The sequence below is a fragment of the Rana temporaria genome, chromosome 1 (assembly GCF_905171775.1).
Source record: "Rana temporaria chromosome 1, aRanTem1.1, whole genome shotgun sequence".
In the NCBI taxonomy this organism is placed as follows: Eukaryota; Metazoa; Chordata; class Amphibia; order Anura; family Ranidae; genus Rana; species Rana temporaria.
The window spans coordinates 58646874-58671525 of record NC_053489.1 but is presented as its reverse complement, the minus strand read 5'-3'; the positions used below and the strand labels follow the sequence as shown (position 1 = coordinate 58671525).

At 44.9% G+C, this 24652-nt stretch overlaps 1 protein-coding gene across 1 annotated transcript in view; it reads left to right on the top strand.

The window, feature by feature from the left end:
- LMBRD2 (LMBR1 domain containing 2) overlaps window positions 1-19623 on the top strand; it is a 133701-nt gene extending 114078 nt beyond the window's left edge. The window contains exons 13-19 of the mRNA XM_040338362.1: window positions 711-816; window positions 897-994; window positions 3839-3942; window positions 10418-10464; window positions 13104-13209; window positions 16734-16863; window positions 19370-19623. Of these exons, the coding sequence (XP_040194296.1) occupies window positions 711-816; window positions 897-994; window positions 3839-3942; window positions 10418-10464; window positions 13104-13209; window positions 16734-16863; window positions 19370-19436 (658 nt within the window). The 3' untranslated portion in view covers window positions 19437-19623. The remainder of the gene's footprint in view (window positions 1-710; window positions 817-896; window positions 995-3838; window positions 3943-10417; window positions 10465-13103; window positions 13210-16733; window positions 16864-19369) is intronic.
- The last annotated feature ends 5029 nt before the right edge of the window (window positions 19624-24652 follow it).

Below are 24652 nucleotides of genomic sequence, written 5' to 3'. Positions count from 1 at the left end.
ATAGGGGAGAGCGGAGAAAAGACAAGGCGGTCCCTGCACAGTGTGCGGGGACCGCCCTGTCATCCGCCCAGCTCAGAGGGGATCGACGGAACGATCCCCGCTGAGCAAGCGGAGGTTCACGGGGCGGATCATTACTGATCCGCCCCATGTGAAAGGGGCCTTATTGTACAGTGCAGCTCTACTGCTAACCAATCAGATTTGTAGGCCCCTTTCACACTACGTGGACCTTGTCTCAGCGGAGTCTGACAGCTCAGCGAGAGATCTCTCCGTTGATCTCCGTTGAGCAGGCGGATGACAAGTCTCTCTCTGCTCACTGAGCGGGGAGGGGCTTGTGCAGCGCCGCTGTCTCCTATGGAGAGATCTGATGAAAAGGGACAGCACGTCCCTTTTCATCAGATCTCACCCGATCCGCCATGGACGGATGGCGACGTATCACCATCCGACTGATTTTAGCAGATCGGGACATGTCTCCGCTGACATCCGAAGCTCCATAGAGATGTATGGAGCGGCCGTTCAGGTCCGTCGTCAAATATGACAGGTGGACCTGAACGGTCCAATCGTGTGAAAGGGGCCATAAGAGTAGGTTAGAAAATGTCACCTGTTATATTAAATCAGACCAAGTGTTTTTAGAAGCCTCTAATTACAATAGAGTCATAATACTCTCTTTTTGCTGCCTTTTATTTTTTTTATTAATGGTTTCTATTCCGCAGGTTGTTCTGCCGTTTGACTCCTCCGCTGTGTCTGAATTTCCTGGGTCTGACTCATATGGATGGATCCATTTCTCACCAGAATTCAGAGCAGACTGCCTACACTTCCGTAAGTACGTCATCCTATCATTACAACACATACACGATAACACTGCTTTGTCCCTAAATGGCTTTTCTCTCCTTTTATAGATTATGGGATCTTTAAAGGTTCTGCCACTTATTGCTGATGTCTTTTATATCTATTACCCCATGCTGGTCGTCATCCTCTGTATTGCCACGTATTTCAAGTAAGCGATGCACATTACTATCTAGTTGTATCATATGATTAGCACTGGGATTTGTTGTATCATTCGGAGATCCATGATCCTTTTTTCTTTTTTTTTTTATGATTCTGTGTTCACAATCCTTTCTTTTTGAATGTAAGCTCCAAAGAGCAGGGCCCTCTGATTCCTCCTGTATTGAACTTGTTCTCTCTGGAGAAGAGACGCTTGAGAGGGGATACGATTTCAATTTACAAACACCGTACTGGTGACCCCACAGTAGGGATAAAACTTTTTCACGGAAGGGAGTTTAACCACTTAACGACCGCCGCCTGTACATATACGTCCACAGAATGGCACGGCTGGGCAGATGGACGTACCGGCACGTCCTGTACATCTACCCAGCCGTGGGTCGCGGGCGTGCGCCCGCCACCCGGTCCGAAGCACCAGGACCCGATCGCCGCTGGGGTCCCGCGATCGGTCCCCGGAACTGAAGAACGGGGAGAGCAGCGTGTAAAAAAGGCTTCCCCGTGCTTCACTGTGGCGGCTGCATCGATCGTCATCCCCTTTATAGGGAGACACAATTGATGATGTCACTCCTACAGCCACACCCCCCTACAGTTGTAAACACACACTAGGTGAAACATAACCCCTTCAGCGCCCCCTGTGGTTAACTCCCAAACTGCAACTGTCATTTTTACAATAAACAATGCAATTTAAATGCATTTTTTGCTGTGAAAATGACAATGGTCCCAAAAATTTGTCAAAATTGTCCGAAGTGTCCGCCATAATGTCGTAGTCACGAAAAAAATCGCTGATCGTCGCCATTAGCAGTAAAAAAATTTTTTTTTATAAAAATGCAATAAAACTATCCCCTATTTAGTAAACGCTATAAATTTTGCGCAAACCAACCGATAAACGCTTATTGCGATTTTTTTTACCAAAAATAGGTAGAAGAATACGTATCGGCCTAAACTGAGGGAAAAAAAATGTTTTTTATATATTTTTGGGGGATATTTATTAGAGAAAAAAGTAAAAAATATTGAATTTGTTTCAAAACTGTCGCTCTATTTTTGTTTATAGCGCAAAAAATAAAAACCGCAGAGGTGATCAAATACCACCAAAAGAAAGCTCTATTTGTGGGAAAAAAAGGACGTCAACTTTGTTTGGGAGCCACGTCGCATGACCGCGCAATTGTCTGTTAAAGCGACGCAGTGCCGAATCACGAAACCTGGCCTGGGCCTTTAGCTGCCTAAAGGTCCGGGGCTTAAGTGGTTAACAAGAGACGTGGCACATTAACTGCTTCAGCCCCCGACCATTTTTTGTGGTCAAAGACCGGGCCACTTTTTGCGATTTGGCACTGCATCGCTTTAACTGACAATTGTGCAGCCGTGCGACGTGGCTCCCAAACAAAATGTACGTCCTTTTTTTCCCCACAAATAGAGATTTCTTTTGGTGGTATTTGATCACCTCTGCGGTATTTTTTACTTTTTGCTATAATAAATCTCACCAAAAATATCAAAAAATACTTTTTTTTCCCACAGTTTAGGCCCATATGTATTCTTCTACATATTTTTGGTAAAAAAAATCGCAATAATCGTTTGATTGGTTTGTGCAAAAGTTATAGCGTCTACAAAATAGGGAACTGTTTTGTTTTATGGCATTTTTATTAATTATTTTTTTTACTAGTTATGGTAGGGATCAGCGATTTTTATCGTGACTGCAACATTATGGCGGACACATCGGACACTTTTGACACCATTTTGGGACATTGTCATTTTTACAGCGATCAGTGCTATAAAAATGCTCTGATTACTTTAAAAATGACACTGGTAGTGAAGGGGTTAATCACTAGGTGGCGCTGCAGGGGTTAAGTGTTTCCTAGGAAGTGATTCTTACTGTTGGGGGGGGCGTGCCTACACGTGACATGTCACTGATGACCGTTTCTGATCACGGCGAACGGTCATCAGTGACAGTGTCACTAGGCAAAATAGGGGAATGAATTGTTTACAGAGGCATCCCCCTGTTCTGCCCTTGCCGTCCGCAATTGCGGGCCGCCCGGGAACATCAAGTTTCCGGGACCCGCAAACCGCACTCGCAAGGCAGGCGGCGTGCGCGCGCCCGCTGGATGGCAGATTTAAAGGGACGTACCTCTACGCCAATCTGCCTGCCCGTACCATGTTGTTGATGTAAATGGTCGTGCGGCGGTCGGCAAGAAAATGGGTTTAACCTTAAACTACATAGAGGGTTCACTACTGTAAAAGCTACTTGCCTGCGGTTTAGACATTAATGGCTGTGTGTTGAGTTATTTTGAGGGGACAGCAAATTTACACCGTTATACGAGCTGTACACTCACTACTTTACATTGTAGCAAAGTGTCATTTCTTCAGTGGTGTCACATGAAAAGATAGAATCAAATAATTACAAAAATGTGAGGGGTGTACTGACTTTTGTGAGATACTGTATGTGTGTGTGTGTATATATATATATATATATATATATATATATATATATATATATATATATATATGTGTGTGTGTGTGTGTGTGTGTGTGTGTGTGTGTGTATATAATAAAAAATATGCGCACAGACCACAAACATTTTTGCTTTTTTTTTTTAAAACAACTTTATTATAACAAAAAGGTGCATACATATCATTACATACAACCACAGTATAACCGATAACATGAGGGTGTGCAACAAACAGAATAGATACAGTTCAAGGCTGACGTCCCGAATAAGAAAACATTTTTGCTTTTAATTCCTTTTTTAAATTAAATGTTTTTTTTTTACAATACCAATGGTTCACATACTGTGTGTTTTACATATTATGCTGTATAGTCTGATTACTTCTCTGTATTCTCTTGTTAGTTTGGGTACTCGCTGCTTAAATTTACTGGGCTTCCAGCAGTTTATGGGGGATAACGACATGACCTCCGACCTGACCGATGAAGGGAAAGAGTTGATCAGAAGAGGTAGGTTCTCTTATTTTAAGAAAGCTGTAAAATCTACATATCTGACCAATTGACATCAACATGTTTCCTAAGCCTAGGTTCACAATAATGTGGTGCGGGAAACCCCACGATCCGTGCACATTTCCCTCACCGCATTCAAATCGCACTGCCCTTGCCATCCGCAGAGGGTGTCGGTGCAATCTTAACAATGCTCCAAATGCAGGTCGCAAATGCTGTGTGTTTTGCCGGCACCAGATCACACGGTACAAAATTACCATTAGATCTGTGTGCAGTGCATTTCCAAAACTGCTGCATGCACGACTTTGGTGCGATACGGTGAGGTTTGAGCTCAGTCTAAATGACTGTGCACAAATTGCATTGTACTGAATCACATGTGAATTGAACAGGAATACGGTGCAGTTCATAATGTGACTTGAGGCTAAGAAGTAATCTACATTTAAATCTCCAGCATCTGACAAACACAAATATTGTGGCTCGTCTGACATTTAAAATACAAGAACATTCAATTAAAACAGGGGTCTCCAAACATTTTACCACTTCCATACCGGGCCTATTTTGGCACTTCTCTCCTACATGCATAAATCATAATTTTTTTGTTAGAAAATTACTCAGAACCCCCCAAACACTATATATGTTTTTTTAGCAGACACCCTAGGGAATAAAATGCCGGCCATTGCAACTTTTTATCTCGCACCGTATTTGCGCAATAATTTTTCAAACGCCTTTTTTTGGGGAAAAAAACAGTTTTGTGAATTAAAAAATAACAAAACAGTAAAGTTAGCCCAATTTTTTTGTATAATGTGAAAGATGAAGTTACGCCGAGTAAATAGATACCTAACATGTCACGCTTTAAAATTGCGCACACTCATGGAATGGCGCCAAACGTCAGTACTTAAAAATCTCCATAGGCGTCGCTTATTTTTTTTTTACAAGTTACAAATTTAGAGTTACAGAGTACTAGAGTGCTAGAATTGTTGCTGGCGCTCTAACGCACGCGGCGATACCTCACATGTGTGGTTTGAACGGCGTTTACATATGTGGGCGGGACTTACGTGTGTGTTCGCTTCTAAACGCGAGCTACCGGGGATAGGGGCGTTTAAAAAAAAAAGAAAAATGTATTATTTTATTTTTTATTTTACTTTTTTGGTCATTTTTTTTTTTATCACTTTTATTCCTATTACAAGGAATGTAAACATCCCTTGTAATAGGAATGGTTCGTGACAGGTACTCTTTATGGAGAGATGCAGGGTCAAACAGACCCCACATCTCTCCTCCAGGCTGGAAAGCATTAGATCGTGAAAAAAAATTCACCGATCTAATGCTTTCAGCCGCGATTGCGGCAGTGTTTACATTCCAGGACCCGGGCGTGACGTCATAACATCGCGCCCGGGCCTCCGACGATCATAGAGATGACTGGTGACCATCTGGTCACCAGTCTACTCTATGGTTTCCATCGGACGCCGGCGGATCGTTTCTCCGGGTCTCCGATGGCAAAGGAGAGCCCGGAGAAGCACCGGATGGCGGTGGAACTGCCGCTATGATCGTTCTTATGGTGCAGGGATTCGTCGGCTGAAGAGATGGATATCTGAATGATGCCTGTAGCTGCAGGCATCATTCAGATATCCCCACTGAAAGTCCAGGACGTCTTATGATGTCCTTGGGCGGGAAGTGGTTAAACAAAGGGCTGGTTTATTGTCCTTCAGACTCTTGGAGGGCCGGACTTTGGCCAGCGGGAGTAAAACATTTCCTGGCGTCGGTGGGAGTAAACATCTGGTATTAGGGGGAGGATGAGTGCCCCATTGCTGTTATAGGGAGGATGAGTGCCCCATTAGTGGTGTCAGTGGGAGAAATGGTGCTCCATTGTCGGTGTCAGATGGCAGAATAGTGTCTCGTTTCAGTGGGAGGGATAGTGCCCCAAGGGCCGGATAAAGGCAAGCAAAGGGCCGCAGTTTGGAGACCACTGAATTAAAGCATACAGTAGCAAAAATGTATTATTTGATCCCCTGCAGATTTTGTAAGTTTGCCCACTTACAAGTAAATGAAGGGTCTATAATTTTTATTTTAGGTGTATTTTAATTGACGGAGAGAGAATATCAACCAAAAATCCAAAAAAAAAAAAAAAACATGATACAAATGTTATTTTACTCACTAAACTCAATTTTATAAGTATTTGATCTCCTGCCAACCAACAATAATTCTGGACCCAACAGTCTGGCTACAGTATGTGATAATGTGGTACACCGAAGTCCTGTCAATTTAGGAAGGTTCTCCTAATGACAACTGGTTATGTGTATAAAACACACCTGTCCACAGAATCTTTCTTCCATTCAAACCTCAACATCAGGGCAAGACCAAAGAGCTGCCAAAGGACCTCAGGGACAAGATTGTAGACCTGCACAAGGTTGGAATTGGTACGAGACCATCCGAAAAAAAGCTTGGTGAGAAGGAGACAACTGTTGGAACGATTATTCGCAAATGGAAGAAATACAAAAGAACCATCAATTGACCTTGGTCTGGAGCTCTGTGCATGATTTTGCCTCATGGGGTAAGGATGATCATGAGAAAAGTGAGGGATCAGCCCAGAACTAAACGGGAGGAACTTGAGAATGATCTCAAGTCAGTTGGGACCACAGTCGCCAAACAAACTATTGATAACACAATACACTGCAATGGATTGAAATCCTGCCGCGCCCGCAAGGTCCCCCTCCTCGAGAAGGCACAAGTACAGGTCCGTCTGAGGTTTGCCAATGAACATCTAAATGATTCAGAGACGGATCGGGAGAAAGTGTTGCGGTCAGAGGAGACTATAAAGGGGAAGTTCAAATCCAATGGCGCCACCCTTGGGGCTGCTTTAGCTGATTTTGTGTTAGTAAAAGACGATTCGCGCTTTTCTGTCTGTTACAGCGCGATGAATGTGCTATCTCCATAAAGAACGCTAGTTTTACCAGAATGAGCGCTCCCGTCCCCTAATTTAGTCTGAGCATGCGTGGATTTTTAACCGATGGATGTGCCTACAAACGATCGTTTTTTTTGACCATCTGTTAGTTAACCATCAGATAATTTTAAAACAAGTTCCTATTTTTTTAGCCGATGGTTAAAAAACCGATGGGGCCCACACACGATCGGTTAGTCTGATGAAAACAGTCCATCAGACCGTTTTTCATTAGACAAACCGATCGTGTGTATGCGGCATTATAGGAGTAAATTCCCTTTCCTTGGGGTAGATTTCCTCTCACTTCCTGTTGCCTCCCTCCATTTGTAAGTTGGATGTTTGTAACTAGGGGACTGCCTGTATTGTAAAATCTTGGATGAGAACCTTCTTCCCTCAGCCAGAACACTGAAGATGGGATAATGGATGGAGCTTTCAGCATGATAATGCCCCAAAACATATCACCAAGCCAACTAAGGAGCGGCCAAAGAAATAAGCACATTAAGATCATGAAGTGGCCTTGCCAGTCTCCAAACCTTAATCCTATAGAAAATGTATGGAGGGAGCTAAAACTTTAAGTTGCCAACCGACAGCCAAGAAACGTTAGGGATTTAGAGAAGATCTGTAAAGAAGAGTGGACCAAAATCCTTCCTGAGATGTGTGCAAACCTGGTCACCATCTACAAGAAACATCTTACTTCTGTGCTTGCCAACAAGGGTTTCTCCACCAAGTACTAAGTCATGTTCTGCTTGGGAACCAAGGGCCAGATTCACGTAAACTAGCGGCGGCGTAACGTATCGTAGATACGTTACACCGCCGCAAGTTTTCATCGCAAGTGCCTGATTCACAAAGCACTTGCAATAAAAACCTACGCTGGCGGCCTCCGGCGTAAGCCCGCGCAAACGACTTGAATTTTTTAATTTCGACGCGGGAACGACGGCCATACTTTATACAGCACATACGTGTGCTGTGTAAAGTTAAGGCACCCAAAACGACGACTAACTTTGCGACAGGAAACTAGACTAGCAGCGACGTAGCGAACGAGAAAAAACGTTGTGGATCGCCGTAACTCCTAATTTGCATACCCGACGCTGGTTTACGACGCAAACTCCCCCCAGCGGCGGCCGCGGTATTGCATCCTAAGATCCGACAGTGTAAAACAATTACACCTGTCGGATCTTAGGGTTATCTATGCATAACTGGTTCTATGAATCAGTCGCATAGATACTCTGAGAGATACGACGGAGTATCTGAGATACTCCGTCGTATCTCCGCTGTGAATCTGGCCCCAAATACTTATATTACTCACTGAACTGCAACTCAATTTATACCATGTGTTTTTTTCTGGATTTTTGGTTGTGCCTCTATCATTTAAAATACACCCATGATAAAAAATGATAGACCCTTTATTTTTTTGTAAGTGGGCAAACTTACAAAATCTGCAGGAGATCAAATAACTATTTTCTCCGCTGTATGTTAAAGCCAAAAAAAAATGCCTTACATTTCCGCAATATATTTCCCAGTGTTTTATCCATCTGAAGTCCCTAGGAGTACAGAACAATGCCTGTTGATCTACACACTAGGGGTCAACTGATATTGTTTTTTCAAGGCCGATACCGATTTTCGGCCGCCTTTCAGGCCAATAGCGGGTACCGATATTCTGTACATTTTAAAGTTTTGAAAAATCAACACCATTTCTACACAAATTTGGTATAAACTGAACATTTATTATGATTTTAAATATTAAAAGTAAACAACTGTGAAAAATAAAGTACTTGAAAAATAATAACTTATTAAAGCGGAGTTCCACCCAAAAGTGGAACTTCCGCTTAATCCACTCCTCGCCCCCTTACATGCCACATTTGGCATGTAATTCTTTTTGGGGGGGGGGGGGAGTGGGGGCTTCAGGAGAAGTAGGACATCCTGTCCCACTTCCTCCTTCCGCCGAGGGGCCGCTAAGGCGATACGTCATATCGCCTTTTGGCGGCCCCTCCCTGTAGGCGATCGCCTGGGACACGTGAGAGTTCCCAGGCGAGATAGCCTGTCCAATCAGAAAACGCAGCGCCGCTCGCGCATGCGCAGTGAGTGCCCGGTCGTGAAGCCGAAAGCTGTCACGGCCGGGTGCCCACAGTAGCAATGAGGACGCCGGCTGGATAGGGTGGGAGAGGGGAGGAGCTCCGGTCGGCGCGTCGCTGGAACGTGGAGCAGGTGAGTGTGTGTTTATTAAAAGCCAGCAGCTACACTTTTTGTAGCTGCTGACTTTTAATAAACATGAAAAATGCCTGGAACTCCCCTTTAAATAGCTTCCTAAAACATAGAAACATGACATAAATACCTATAAACTGCACACAATATCGGTAAGTTTCTGACAGATACCGATTTATTTGAAAATTTGCGAATATTGGGCCAGATTCACGTACACTAGCGGCGGTGTAACGTATCCCGTTTACGTTACACCGCCGCAAGTTTTCAGCGTAAGTGCCTGATTCACAAAGCACTTGCGGCGGTGTATCGTAAACACGTCCGGCGCAAGCCCGCCCAATTCAAATGGGGCGTGTACCATTTAAATTAGGCGAGCTCCCGCACCGGACGTACTGCGCATGCTCCGTTAGGAAATTCCAGCCGTGCTTTGCGCGAAGTGACGTCATTTTTTTGAACGGCGATGTGCGTAACGTACTTTCGTATCCCCGGACGTCTTACGCAAAAAAATAAAAATTTAAAATTCGAAGCGGGAACGACGGCCATACTTTAACATGGCTTGTGTAAAGTTAAGGCATGTAAAACGAGGCTTAACTTTGCGACGGGAAAAAATTACTAGCGACGATGTAACGAACGCGAAAACCGTCGTGGATCGCCGTAAATGCTCATTAGCATACCCGACGCAGGAAAACTACGCGAACTCCACCCAGCGGCGGCCGAAGATCCGACGGTGTAAGTCAATTACACCTGTCGGATCTTAGGGCTATCTATGCGGAACTGATTCTATGAATCAGCCGCATAGATACGACGGTGTATCAGGAGATACGCCGTCGTATCTCTTCTGTGAATCTGGCCCATTGGCCCTAATAATCGTCTGCTCTGATAATCGGTCGACCCCCCTAATACACACAGCTCTTAATTTCCTGTTATAGGCTGCCAACACAACATTTATTGTGAACTGAGTGGTGTAAGCCCTGCCCAGTTGTTTTTTGCTAAACAAATTAACCACTCCCATTGTCAGATCTACAGCACAAAAAGGAAAGTATTGTGTAGTCTAAGATGAAATATGGGAGGAGGGCATTTTGAAATTACACAAGAAGTGAGCAGAGGACACAAGACAGACCTGAGATTTTGACAGGATAGTTGTGTTTTTTTTGTTATTTTTTATGAAACAGATATAACAAAACCCTTCCAAAGGTTTATTAAACTGACCAAAGAGGAACAAATAAGAGAAGCTCACTCCTGGGGTTTACATTTTAGGAATGTTTAATCTATGTTTAAACTAGAAGTCTTTCATTATCCTTCATAGGAATTTACAGATTTATACTTTTTGTCTTTCTACTTTAGAAAAGAGGAAACGTCAGAGGCATGAAGATGGTGAAACTCGCAGGCGGGTGCGTCATCTTGGTTTGTTTTTAAGTTTTTATGGTTTTCTAAGTGGTTACGGGGATGGCAGGAGAGCCCAACCATGAAAACCGGAACAGAAAATTACCAGTTATATCGATGATATACTAAATATAAACACGTGTGCTCAGTTAGTTCATTACATTTTAATAGTTTTTATTTTTGAAAAACTATTATTGTGCAACATCTGTAATTGTTTTTGTGATATCCTACTGTAGCTACTTGATCATAGGTTAAAGTGGTTGTAAAGTCAGAAGGTTTTTATCTTAACTACCCCCCCCCCCCAATACTTACCTGAGCCCCATTTCGATCCAGCAATGTTGCAGGAGAGACTCGGCTGCCTGGTGCTTTCCCTTCTTGTTGGCTGAGACATTAGCGCAGTGCCAGTGCTGCTGTCAATCAAAGTCCGTGAGCCAATGAGGAGCGAGAGGGGGCAGGGCCGAACAGGGACTTAATGGACACACAGAGCAGCGGCTCGGCTCATGTGCCCCCATAGTAAGCTGCTTGGTGTGGGGGCACGAGGGAGGGGCCAGGAGCACTGAAGAGGGACCCGAGAAGAGGAGGATCTGGGCTGCTCTGTGCATAATCACTGCACAGAGCAGGTAAGAATAACATGTTTGTTATTTTTTCAATATAACACACATCTAGGCAGATTCAGGATTGGTAATAATACAATGTTTATAATAAACATGTCCCTTTTTAACTGTTTGCTGCCTAGCACATGAATATAAAAGTCCTGGGCAGTAAGTGGTTATACCAGGATTATGGCTGCACCCTCTACTCTTGCTGACAGATGTGATTAGAGAAGAGCCAATCGGCTGCTCTCCTGATGGGGGGGGGGGGGGGGGGGGGTTTGCACTGATCATCAGTGCAACCCACCCAAGACCATTAGGGATGCCCACCCATGGCCAGAAGGGATGGCCAGCAAGGATGGCCACCAGGGATGGAAATCATTGCCCATTAGGGATGGCACTTTGTGCCCATCTGTGTTGCCTGTCAGTGCCACCCACCAGTGCCGCCTATCAGTGCCAATCAGTACTGCCTCATCAGTGCCCGTTAGTGCAGCCTCATCAGTGCCCATCAGTGAAGGAGAATTCATCAGTTTAAGCCAATATGTATTCTGCTACATATTTTTGGTAAAAAATAAGCGTATATTGATTGGTTTGCGCAAAAGTTATAGCGTCTACAAAATAGGGGATAGCTTTATGGAATTTTTTTTACTTTAATTGTATTTACTAGTAATGGCAGGGATCAGCGATTTTTTTTTTCTTTTTTTTTTTGTGGGACTGCGACATTGCGGCAGACAAATCTGACCTCAAGTGGCACTTTTTGGGTGACCATTGACACCAAAACAGTGATCAGTGCTTAAAAAATGCACTGGTCACTGTATAAATGACACTGGCAGGGAAGGGGTAACACTAGTGGTGTGGAGGTGCTTTCTAACTGTGGGGGGGGGGGGGGTCGGGTGCACTCATTGGAAATAAAGAGAGATTGCTGTTCCTGATCACTAGGAACATCTCTCTCTCTCTCTCTCTCTCTCTCTCTCTCTCTCTCTCTCTCTCTCTCTCTCTCTCTCTCTCTCTCTCTCTCTCTCTCTCTCTCTCTCTCTCTCTCTCTCTCTCTCTCTCTCCCCCATCCCCTCTCTCCCCCCCCATCCCCCTCTCTCCCCCCCCACCCCCCTCTCTCTCCCCCATCTCTCTCTCTCTCTCTCTCTCTCTCTCTCTCTCTCTCTCTCTCCCCCCTCTCTCCCCCTTTCCCTTTCCCCCCTCTCTCTCCCTCTCCTCTCAGGATGGGGATCTGCCTTGTTTACATAGGCAGATCCCCGTTCTGCCTCTCCTCACCGCGATCGCTGGTGGCCGGCGGACATCGGGGCCTCTGGACCCGCGGCGCATGTCTGCTATATCTAATGCACGACTCCATGTACAGGTGTGTCAGTTTGCGCAGCCGGGCCACCCTGCCGCAGTATAAGTGCGATGGCCGGTTCAGACGTGATTAAATAATTTTTTTTTTTTTTTAAAAGCACCCCTGCCCCCCCCCCATTCTCACATGCTAATGTGCACATAGGTCCCACGCGCATATGATAACTTGTAACAGGTTTTAAAGTGTTGCCTATGGAAATTTTTAGGTACCAAAGTTTGTTGCCATTTCACAAACGTGCACAGTTTTAAAGCTTGACATGTTTGGTATCTTTTTACTCGATGCAACATCATATTGTAGATTTTACCCAAAAATGTTGTATTATGTTGTGTTTGTGTGCTCTAAAATTCATTTAAGTGAACTTTTTCTGGAAAATTGACTTTGATAAAGGTCTGTGCTTATATTGTGTGACATTAAAAATTGCAATCATTTTATTCTCTAAGGCCTCTGCTCTCAGAAATTAGATAATGTTTGGGTGTTTTAAGTAAATTTCTAGCAAAAATGCAGAATTCTATCATGTATGTGACCTTTTTTTTTTAATTGCTCCAGTAGGCAAGTGGTTAAATAGATTAAAAGTAGTTGCATTCTGATTGGCTGCTATGGCCAAAACATCCAGTGTTGCTTCTTCATTTTGTTTTAGAGCAGGGCAGAGTTCCTATACTGTCCATATAGAGGCCGATCATTCTTCTCTCTGACCGGTCTTGTATTGCAGGAATGGAAGGAGCGCTATGCCACCAACAGGGAGGATTCCAGCCGGAACAGAAATGTCAGCACTGAACAGAAGGAGCCCACATACACTGAGATGACCACCAACCGATGTGAGTAGAACTGTCAATGAATATTGTGAAACTGAGGAATTACCAGCCTTTCTATGCCACTGATATTATTACATTGTAAGACTTTAAAGTGTCCAAATCCAAGAATAAAAATGTAATATGCCGTTTATCTGTCTTCAGATGTTGCTGTATTCTTTTTTTGTTCAGGTTTTTTCCCTTTATTTTTACCCGGTTGTGCTGCCAGTAAATTCTTTCCTGTCCTAGGGTGGCAACGCTCACTTACTTTACTGTATCTGTGGAGGAGGATCATTGTCATCCTAGGACAAGACTACAGAACAACTCTCTCCTCTGATCTACATAATATAGGGGGAGCTGTTTTGTAGTCCACAGAAAACTGTTAGGAATGCTGAGTCCGCACAGACAGTGTTAAAGGGGAGTTCCAGCCAATATTTATGTTTATTAAAAGTCAGCAGCTACAAAAAGTGTAGCTGCTGGCTTTTAATAAACAGACACTTACCTATTCCAGCGACGCATCGGCCGGGGCTCCGCTCCTCTCCCCCCCTCCCCAGCCGGCGTCTTCATTGTCACTGTGGGCACCCGGGCCGTGACAGCTTTCGGCTTCACGGCCGGGCACCCACTGTGCATGCGCGAGCGGCACTGCCCGTGCGTGCGCGGCCCGGCGCTGCGCTGTTTGATTGGACAGGCGATCGCCTAGGACCTGTCATGTGTCCTAGGCGATCGCCTATAGAGAGGGGCTGCCAAAAGGCGATTAAGCTTAATCGCCTTTGCAGCCCCTCGGCGGAAGGAGGAAGTGGGACAGGAAGTCCCCTTCTCCTGAAGCCCCCACTCCCCCCCCAAAAAAATTACATGCCAAATGTGGCATGTAAGGGGGTGAGGAGTGGGATAAGCGGAAGTTCCATTTTTGGGTGGAACTCCGCTTTAAAGCGGAGCTTTAACACTTTAAATTTTTTATTATTCTGCATATGCTGTATATGTCATAGTTTTAGTTGTTTATAAATCTAATGTATTCACTGCACCCTCTGTATCATGTAAGCTCTCATCTTGAGTGTAGCCCGCTCAGAGTTTCTTCAGGGATAGGGTGCAGCTGGCTACCCAGCATGCACCTCCCGATCTCACACATGGGCAGTGTAAAAAAAGTGTGGCACACTCTGTGTATTGCAGGCTGCCATAGCAATGGCGGTGTCAGAGGAAGTTCCCACTTTTGTTATGGCAACCTGTCCATTAATCCGCCAATCGACTCCTGGGATTGATGACACTTGTATACCAGGAGCCAATGGGTGGAAAGGTATGATGTACGGTAGGACCGAAGTGGAGGTCTTTATTAACCCTACAAGTACTAAACCTTAAAGTGTTACTTAACCCATTAATATGAAAATAGTTCATCCTCCTACAGCCCACAGCTTATAAATCTTCTTTTTACATTAAAATAACTGCCACTATATTCCTTTTTGGATGATCTGTATACCACATTCAGCGATAAACTGCAGAGTTTCTCCAGTGCTGAGAGTTCAGGAAGGTGGAGTTTTTCACTACTGTCTGTTTACACGACCACATTTCTGATGTCAATATCATGTGACCTGGCTAGCTCTGAGAACAAGAAACTGTTCTCTCCATCATAAAAGATACAGCTGAGCATGTGCAGGTTGAGGTTGGCTACCTTGCCTGTTCTTTCCAAGGTCGAAATTGCAGGAGAGGGGCGGATCTGTGCATCTAGGATAGAACAGCCTTTTTACACGAAGCAGAGGATTAACCCATTAAGCCCCACAGTGAGTATACCAAGCATGCTATTCTGCATATACACACTGGGGTAGATTCAGGTAGCAATTGCATCTGCGTAACCATAGTTACGCAGCGCAATTGCTTACTTGCGCCGGCGCCTCGAATGCTCCTGATTCAGGAACCTCGATACGCCGACTGCAGCCTAAGATATGACTGGCATAAGGCTCCTTATGCCGTCGTATCGTAGGCTGCATTCTTACGATGGCCGCTAGGGGGCGTTCCCGTAGTGGTCAGCGTATAGTATGCAGTTTACGTTGTTTCCGTTTGTCGGGTTCCGCGTAAGGCTGCTCCTGCTATTAGCAGAGGCAGCCAATGCTACGTATACCCGTCGTTCCCGCGTCGCAAATTTAAAATTTAACGTCGTTTGCGTAAGTGAATCGTGAATGGCGCTGGACGCCATTTACGTTCACTTTGAAGCAAATGACATCCTTGCGACGTCATTTGCCGCAATGCACGTCGGGAAAGTTTCCCGATGGAGCATGCGAACTACGCTCGGCCCGGGAACGCGCCTAATTTAAATGATCCATGCGCCCTATGGGATCATTTAAATTACACGCGCTTACGCCGGGCAGTTTTCCGGAGCGCTCACGCAAATTACGGAGCTACTGCTCCGTGAATCAAGCGTAGCGCAGGTAATTTACGGAGGCGCAGCAGCAAAACGGTACGCTGTGCCTCCGTAAGAAAAGCGCAAAGCTACCTGAATCTACCCCACTGATTTTACTGTTGTGGGTTTAGTAATACTTTAAGAAAAAAACAAATTCCTAACATTAATGACATAGCGATCAGCAACAACTGGGGCTGAAGTTAAAAAATAGGGTGGAACTGCACATTAAAGTTACCAGCTCAAGATTTCTGGCAGGATCAACAGTTATATTTTTGCATTTATTGAGCAGCTATTACAAAACCTGTTTAATCATATACCTAACAGACCAAAAAGAAGCAAATATGCTTGTGGTAAGTGTTTATATACACTTTAATGAGATGTTGCTTATAGTAGATATGTGCCATTACCGTGCTGTCCGATATCAACTTGTATTATCTGTTGAGGGACACCAAAGCCCTCTGTAGTAATATCCATAGTAGTCTTATTCCCTACCCTCAGTCCAGTTATTACTAGGGACTTTGTTCTCACCATCAGATCGTCCCTGAAAGTTTGAATCTGATTGGTGATTATGGTGAAATAATAAGGATGTGTTGGTACATAAGGCCCTAAGTAAAAGGTTACCTCTCATTTGGGGGTTGCATCTTCCAGATAGGAGGCTGAAGCCTCGGTTACAACTTGGTGCCCTGGGAGGTTGCACCTTTATTCTTTGAAATGCCCCATTTCTTTACATGGGAGTCTTTGTAGTGTGTTCCATTTGTTGCAGAGTCTAGCTCAGGGGTAGGCAACCTTGGCCCTTCAGCTGTGGTGAAACTACAAGTCCCATGAGACAGTGCAAGACCCTGACAATCACAGGTATGACTCCTGGAGGCAGAGGCATGATGGGATTTGTAATTTCGCCACAACTGGAGTGCCAAGGTTGCCTACCCCCCTGGTCTAGATGCACCCCCAGAGATATCCATTGTGTATTTTCATCAATGCCTACCATTCCCGTGTTATATCGGACCACCAGATTGTGAGATCTCTGTTAGGAATTTCCCTGCTAGCTGTTCTGATAAAGAAATCCATCATGTGGTTTCTGTATTCTGTTTTTATTGTCTCTTCTATTGCTTTTACTCTCAAGAATTGTTTCCATTAATGGCCATATTTTTTTTACTTTTCACAGCATCAAAGTACACAAGACAGAACAACCGAACAGAGAGGGATCGAATTGAACTCCTTCAGGATATTGAACCGCAGGATTTTAATGCAGAAAATTTTACAGATGACCCATTGGAGTCTGAGTCTGGAAGCAGGTGAGCTATTGGAAGTTCTGTGGAAAAACAGCTTTTGGGACGGTTTGCTCAGGCTGGGCGGTAGATGGCGGTTTGTATTGTGGATTGGGTCATCTGCAGCCTTGTGTTGTCATGAGACTAGAAGCCAAGGAGGCGCACAAAGTGATATAAAAAGACAGAAAAAAAGGTTTGAGGCACTGATCACAGGTGATACACCCAATTGGATAGTAAGCGCTGCTAGGCTGTGCTACTGTCTATGGTCATGGGATTAAATACTGGAATGCTATAGATAGTTTGGGTTAGTTAGAGCTCAGAAGCTGGACTCAACTTTTGGATGGTGGCTGCAATAAACCACATGTACTCTCAGAGAATTGCTGGTACAGTGGAACCTCGAATTACGAGCATAATCCGTTCCCTGAGAATGCTCGTAATCCAAAGTACTCGCATATTAAAGTGAGTTTCCCCATTGAAGTTAATGGAAACGAAAATAATTTGTTCCGCATTGACTTCGATGCCATGCAATACTGCATGAGGCCAGAGGTCGGGAGACGCCGGAGAGCCTCGGAAACACACGAAAAGGCCCGAAGACAGCTCAGCTGACCTCGGGAACGGCATATTTCCAAGTCTTTCCGATCATTTCTGAACTGCGCCATCCGACTCCCGCGCCCCCCCCCTCCAACCTCCGGTCAAACGCGGTACTGCACACCGCTTTGGTTTGAATCCTGTTTGTTTCGCAAGATAACACTCGCAAACCGTATTGCGAAACGCAAGTTTACCACGATACTTGCAATCCGAGGTTCCACTGTACTTTATTTGTGAAGAGGATGATGAAAACAGTAGTATTACCACATTGGCTGCAGAGCTGACTGGGGCACTGATGGGTTAAATGTCAGACCTGGACGATCCAATGGTGGAATGCCAACCTAGAATGCCACACACTTGGCCTCATGAGTGTGTAGTGTGTAGACCAATTTTTAGCTTTCAGCGCTGTTGCACTTTGAATGACAATTGCGCGGTCATGCTACTCTGTACCCAAACTAAATTTTTATCATTTTGTTCCCACAAATAGAGCTTTCTTTTGGTGGTATTTGATCACCCCTGGGATTTTTATGTTCTGCAAAAAATAAATAAAAAAATTACTGAAAATTTAGAAATAAAAAAGTTTTTTTTTTAGTTGTAAAACATTGTAAATAAGTATGTTTTCTCCTTCACTGATGGGCACTGATGGTACTGCACTGACGGGCACTGATAAGGCGGCACTGATGAGGTGGCACTGATGTGGTGGTATTGATGGGCACTAATATGCGGCACTGATAGGCGGCATGGATGGGCACTGATAGGTGGCACAAATGTACTAATAGTATGTGTTGTACTAATGGATGCCAATCAGTGCCAAACAATGCCTGCCAATCAGTGATGCGCACTGATTGGCATTCATTGTGGGTACTGATTGGCATCCATTTGTGATTGTCATCCCTAGTGGTCTAGGGTGGCATACCTGTGGTGGGCATCCCTGGTGGTCTAGTGGCATCCCTGGTGGTCCAGTGTGGGCATCCTTGGGGGGGCTGTGCTGATAATCGATCAGCACAAACCCCCCCCCTGTCAGAGGAGCAGCCGATCGGCTCTCCTCTACTCGCGTCTGAAAGACGCGAGTGAGGAAAAGCCGATTACCGGCTTTTCCTGTTTACATCGTGATTAGCCGTGATTGGACACCGCTGATCACGTGGTAAAGAGTCTCCGTCTGAGACTCTTTACCTAGATCGGTGTTGCAGGGTGTCAGACTGACACCCTGCAACAACGATCGCCGCGATGCGCGCCCCCGGGGGCGCGCAGCGGCTCAATATCCTGAGGACGTCATATGACGTCCACTCAGGATATTGAAACCACTTTGCCCCAACGTCTTTTTGCATAAGGCGGGAGGCAAGTGGTTAAAGTACCAGCAATTCTCGTATGCCCTGTACACACGGTCGGAATTTCTGATGGAAAAAGTCTGATGGGAGCTTTTCATCGGATATCCAGACCGTGTGTATGCCCAATCGTGCACCGTCCGAAATTCCGATGGACATGTTCTCTATTTTTCCGTCAGAAAAAAATTCCTATCGGAAAATCTGTTCGTCTGTATGGTATTCCAACGCACTAAAAACCACGCATGCTCAGAATCAAGTCGACGCATGCTTGGAAGCATTGGACTTCATTATTCTCAGCTCGTCGTAGTGTTTTTCATCACCGCGTTCTTGACAGTCGGAATTTGGTGTGACCGAGTTTATTCCGACGGAAAAAACGGTTGTGTGTACAGGTCATGAGAGTACATGTGTTTTATTGCAGCCACCATCCAACAATTGAGTCCAGCTTCTGAGCCCTGACTTACCCAAACCATCTATAACACAAGGTGATATGACAATAGAAGGTGTGACATCACTTACATTCAGGGCCGGTTCACACCAAAACCCGGTGCGGGGAAAGTTCCTCTTCAATATTTGGCTCAACCATTTGACTTTGCTGTCTTTTTTTATTTCGTGTTTCGTAGATATCAGCCAGCCGGACGCTATTTATCAATGTCTAAATCAAACAGCAGAATATTTGATGACGTATAATCCTGAGCTGGAATGAAAGAGCACGCGAGCAAATGCTTGTAGCCCTGCGGACTTCTTCATCTGACATTCATCCAGACGCGCGTCATGGTATTACACTGGAGAGGCATTTGCGATATTGTACTCATATGTATTTATTAATGACTAAGAACTGTAACATTGTATATAAAGGGGCATGCTCTGACCTGAACGTTTTTTTATTTTTTAAACACAATTTCAATAAGTTATCTCTAATGAATCTGCAGGAGGGTTGTTGGTTACTGCAAAAATCATAGTAGCTCTGATGCTGTATCCTACACACAGCAAAGTTCAAGAGGAAAGAACGCGCTCCAGGTGATCAAATCGGTGCAATCCGCATGTTCTGGGTGCTAGCCACGGCTCGCCACCGAAGACCATAGGAAAAGAAGGAAAGGATGCACACCAACGGAAACGATTCAACATGATTTATTCAATCCAATATAAGTTACAAATGACAGCCGCCAAAACAAAGACACGGAACCCAGGAGGTGACGCGTTTCACACTGTCAATAGTGCTTCTTCAAACCTGGAAACGCGTCACCTCCTGGGTTCCGTGTCTTGTTGGCTGTCATGTGTAACTTATATTGGATTGAATAAATCACGTTGGATCGTTTTCATTGCTGTGTGCAGCCTTTCCTTATTTTCCTACACACAGCGCTAGAAGTGATGAAGAACTGCTGCTGTGACAGCGAATAGCTCCCGTTGTTCGCCCGCCCTTTTCCTCTCCCCTTGTTCGCCCGCCCCTTTCCTCTCCCCTTGCTCGCCCGCCCTTTTCCTCTCCCCTTGTTCGCCCGCCCTTTTCCTCTCCCCTTGTTCGCCCGCCCTTTTCCTCTCCCCTTGTTCGCCCGCCCTTTTCCTCTCCCCTTGTTCGCCCGCTCTTTTCCTCTCCCCTTGCTCGCCCGCCCTTTTCCCTTCCCCTTGTTCGCCCGCCCTTTTCCCTTCCGCTTGTTCGCCCGCCCTTTTCCTCTCCCCTTGCTCGCCCGCCCTTTTCCTCTCCCCTTGTTCGCCCGCCCTTTTCCTCTCCCCTTGTTCGCCCGCCCTTTTCCTCGCCCCTTGTCCCCCCGCCCTTTTCCTCTCCCCTTGTTCGCCTTCCCTTTTCCTCTCCCCTTGTTCGCCCGCCCTTTTCCTCGCCCCTTGTTCGCCCGCCCTTTTCCTCGCCCCTTGTTCCCCCGCCCTTTTCCTCTCCCCTTGTTCGCCTTCCCTTTTCCTCTCCCCTTGTTCGCCCGCCCTTTTCCTCTCCCCTTGTTCGCCCGCCCTTTTCCTCTCCCCTTGTTCGCCCGCCCTTTTCCTCTCCCCTTGTTCGCCCGCCCTTTTCCTCTCCCCTTGTTCGTTCGCCCTTTTCCTCTCCCCTTGTTCGCCCGCCCTTTTCCTCTCCCCTTGTTCGCCCGCCCCTTTCCCCTCCCCTTGCTCGCCCGCCCCTTTCCCCTCCCCTTGCTCGCCTGCCCTTTTCCCCTCCCCTTGCTCACCCACCCTTTTCCCCTCCCCTTGCTCACCCACCCTTTTCCCCTCCCCTTTTTCATCCAAAAAAAGCGCCTTGTGTTCTTCTCACGGAATGCATAGTGTTCTGTGTATGGACAAAGGCAGAGGAGTTGGTGAATAGATGACAAGATATTTCCCTGCCTATTCACAGATTGCCTTGTAGACGAACATGAGAAGAACACAAGGCTTTTTGTGAATAGATGAGTGGAGAGAAAAGTGTAGTCAAACAATGGGAGCTCTTCACTATCGTAGACACAGCTCACATCAGAACAGCTATTGTTTTTGCAGTAACCAGCACCCATCTGGACCTAAAATAGTCCTAATTGGAGGACACTTGTATAACTTGTGGTGTTTACGAAAAACAAAATCCTGGAGTTCAGCTTTAATATATAGTTTACCTTGCCTGCACAGCATAAGCAGATGAACTGCTTCGTCATTGTACAAAATCTGAATGATTTCTGATCATTTTAGCTGCTGAGGCACAAAATGGGTACTGCAGCTTTATTATTTGATTTCCTCTCGTCCTTAATACTGAGGTGGAACTCCAGACAAAACTCTGGAAAGCGTGGGGAGGTGGTACATCCTCCGTCATGTATTTTCCTATACGAAGCATTTTTTTTTTTTTTTACCCTCAAAATGGAAGAGAAAACTGACCTTGGAATGATTTCACAAAGATGGTAACCCTTTCTTGGAGGCGGAACAATCGTGCACATGTGGAACTATTTAAAAAAAGTTAGAACTTGTGTGTGGTCACTGCTACTCCGCAACATGATAGCTTGTCTGAACCAGGATGATGGAAAAGCTCTGATCCTGTGAATTAACGGGAGGCTTTCTTCTTGTCATGACTCCCATCAGCTGTCAATAAAGCTGGGTGGGCGCGGTGTTCTGTCGAGAAGTGCCCCCCATCGAATAGTGCCCGGGTTGAACTGCGCATGCGCCATACGTCCTAGCACAACAGCTGATTGTAAAATCAACTGTTTGCTGTTCTGTACGCTGCATGCGCAGTACTTCCCGGGTACTTCTCGATAACTGTCACTTCTCGACAGAACACAGGCCCCTAATTATTGTGGGTCCTGGGTATTGGAGATCTTCTTTTTTTTTTTTTTTCAAAATCAGATTCTCTTTGTACTTTTTTTTTGCAATATAGATACAAGCACACAACATGTCAAACAAAACACACACAGGAAAAAAAGAAAAGAAAATGGGGTTGATTTACTAAAACTGAAGTGCAAATTCTGGGGTAGCTCTGCATGGTAACCAATTAGATTCTAACTTCAGCTTGAAAAAAAAAAAAACTGGAAGCTGATTGGGTTCCGATTTATTTTTGCACTCCATTTTTTTTTTTTTTTTTTAGAGAATTTATTGAAAGATACTGTATGTCAAGTACAAAGACAGTAGTGTGATGAGGGAGCCATCACATTTTTTTTTCCGTCCGAGCGATAATGTTCATTTCTCCAGTTTTAGTAAATCGACCCCCATATCTATCATTTACAGCTCCAGGTCATATAACAAACAATCATTTTATAGTTTTTTCACCGCTGGTATTCTAGGTTTATGTCATCAATGTAACCAGACCGTAAAAGAGCAAAACTTTATACATTTGTATGCTTGAATTGATAGTGAGAAGTGCTGTGGCTAGCCATTGCGACTAAATGCGGTTGAATTTACAAGTGACGTTACGTAAATAAGTATGTTTCTGGAACACCAGACATTAGCTGAGCTCTTGTACCCATTCCTCAATGGTGGGGCATAGTGTAGAAACCCACTTAATAGCCAATAGTCTGCGTTCAGTAAATGACAATATTGAAACCGCCAGGGATTCATATTTATCTAGTGAGGGGCAATCAAAGCTGCCTAAAACAAACTCGGATGAGTGGGTCTGCTTTGAAGGATGTGTATTGGTTATTTTTTTATTTGCATATCAAATATAAATGTGAGCAGCTTTAGATACTGATTGAAATTTGTAATTGATTGCATTTATAGTTCTGAACAGCTCTGGAAACATTTTTTTTTTTTTTTTAGTCTGGAGTTCTTCTTTAACCACTTGCTTACTGGGCACATATACCCCCCTCCTGCCCAGGTGAAATTTCAGCTTCCGGCACTGCGTCGCTTTAACAATTGCGCGGTCGTGCGACGTGGCTCCCAAACAAAATTGACGTCCTTTTTTCCCCACAAATAGAGCTTTCTTTTGGTGGTATTTGATCGCCTGTGTGGTTTTTATTTTTTGCGCTATAAACAAAAAAGAGCGACAATTTTGAAAAAAATACAATATTTTTTACTTGTTGCTATAATAAATATCCCAATTTAAAAAAAAAAAACACATTTTTTTTTCTCAGTTTAGGCCGATACGTATTCTTCTACATATTTTTGGTAAAAAAAAAAAAATCGCAATAAGCGACTGGTTTGCACAAAAGTTATAGCGCCTACAAAATAGGAGACAGAATTATTTTTTTTTATTATTTTTTATTTTTTTTTACTAGAAATGGCGGCGATCTGCGATTTTTATTGGGACTGCGACGTTATGGCGGACACATCGGACACTTTTGACACATTTTTGGCGCCATTCACATTTATACTGCGATCAGTGCTATAAATATGCACTAATTACAGTATAAATGTGACTGGCAGGGAAGGGGTTAACACTAGGGGGTGAGGAAGGGGTTAAATGTATCCCTGCATTGTGTTCTAACTGTAGGTGGAGGGGGGTGACTGGGGGAGGTGACCGATCTATGTCCCTATGTACAAGGGACACAGATCGCTCTCCTCTCCAGAGACAGCGCCGCTGTCTCTGTGTAAAACGGCAATGAGAGATGATATCATATGTTTACATATGAGATCATCTCTCATTGGCCGCACAGATCGCATCGCAAACGGCCACTCTGATTGGCCGTTCGCAGCGATCTGTAATTGGCTGTGTCCAAGGGACACGGCCAACACAGAGTTTCCCCACTGCGTGCTCTGGAGCGCGCGCGGGGAACGCCCAAATGGGCAGACGTCAATTGACAGCCTGTTGGATATTCAGATCCGCGCTGAAGCCGTCATTTGACTATAGCGTGGGTCCCAGGAGGTTAAAGGGCAGCTTCACACAAGCAGCTTTATCATACACTAAGACCCCTTTCACACTGGGTAAAGCGTCAGCGGTAAAGCGCCGTTCATTTTAGCGACGCTTTACCAATGTTTAAGTGGTGCTTTTCAGCCACTAGAGGGGCGCTTCTAACCCCCACTAGTGGCCGAAGAAGGGGTTTAAAGGGCCTGTGATGCGGCCCTTCAAAATCGCTTTTCAGGCGCTTTGGAAAACGCTGGCCATTCATTTCAATGAGCAGGGTGTTTTGGGAGCGCTGTATACAGCACATACAAATCTGCCCAAAGATGCTGCTTGCAGGACTTTTCCTACGGTCCCGCAAGCGCACCGCCCCAGTGTGAAAATTTACACTGAAATGAATGGGAGGTGGTTTTCAAGCATTATTTCTAGCACTTAAACGCCTGAAAGCTGCCTCAGTGTGAAAGGGGTCTTAAAGAGGAGCTCCAGTCTGGGCAAAAAAAAAACGAATAAAGTCAAATACTGTAGCTGTTGACTTTTAATATAAGGACACTTGCCTGTCCAGGAGACCAAGCCAATTTGTCAATTGACTTTGGGTGCAGACGCCGGCATCTTAACAAAGGGAAACCAGCAATGAAGCCTTCAGGCTTCACAGCCAGTTTCCTACTGCGCACTCGTGAGT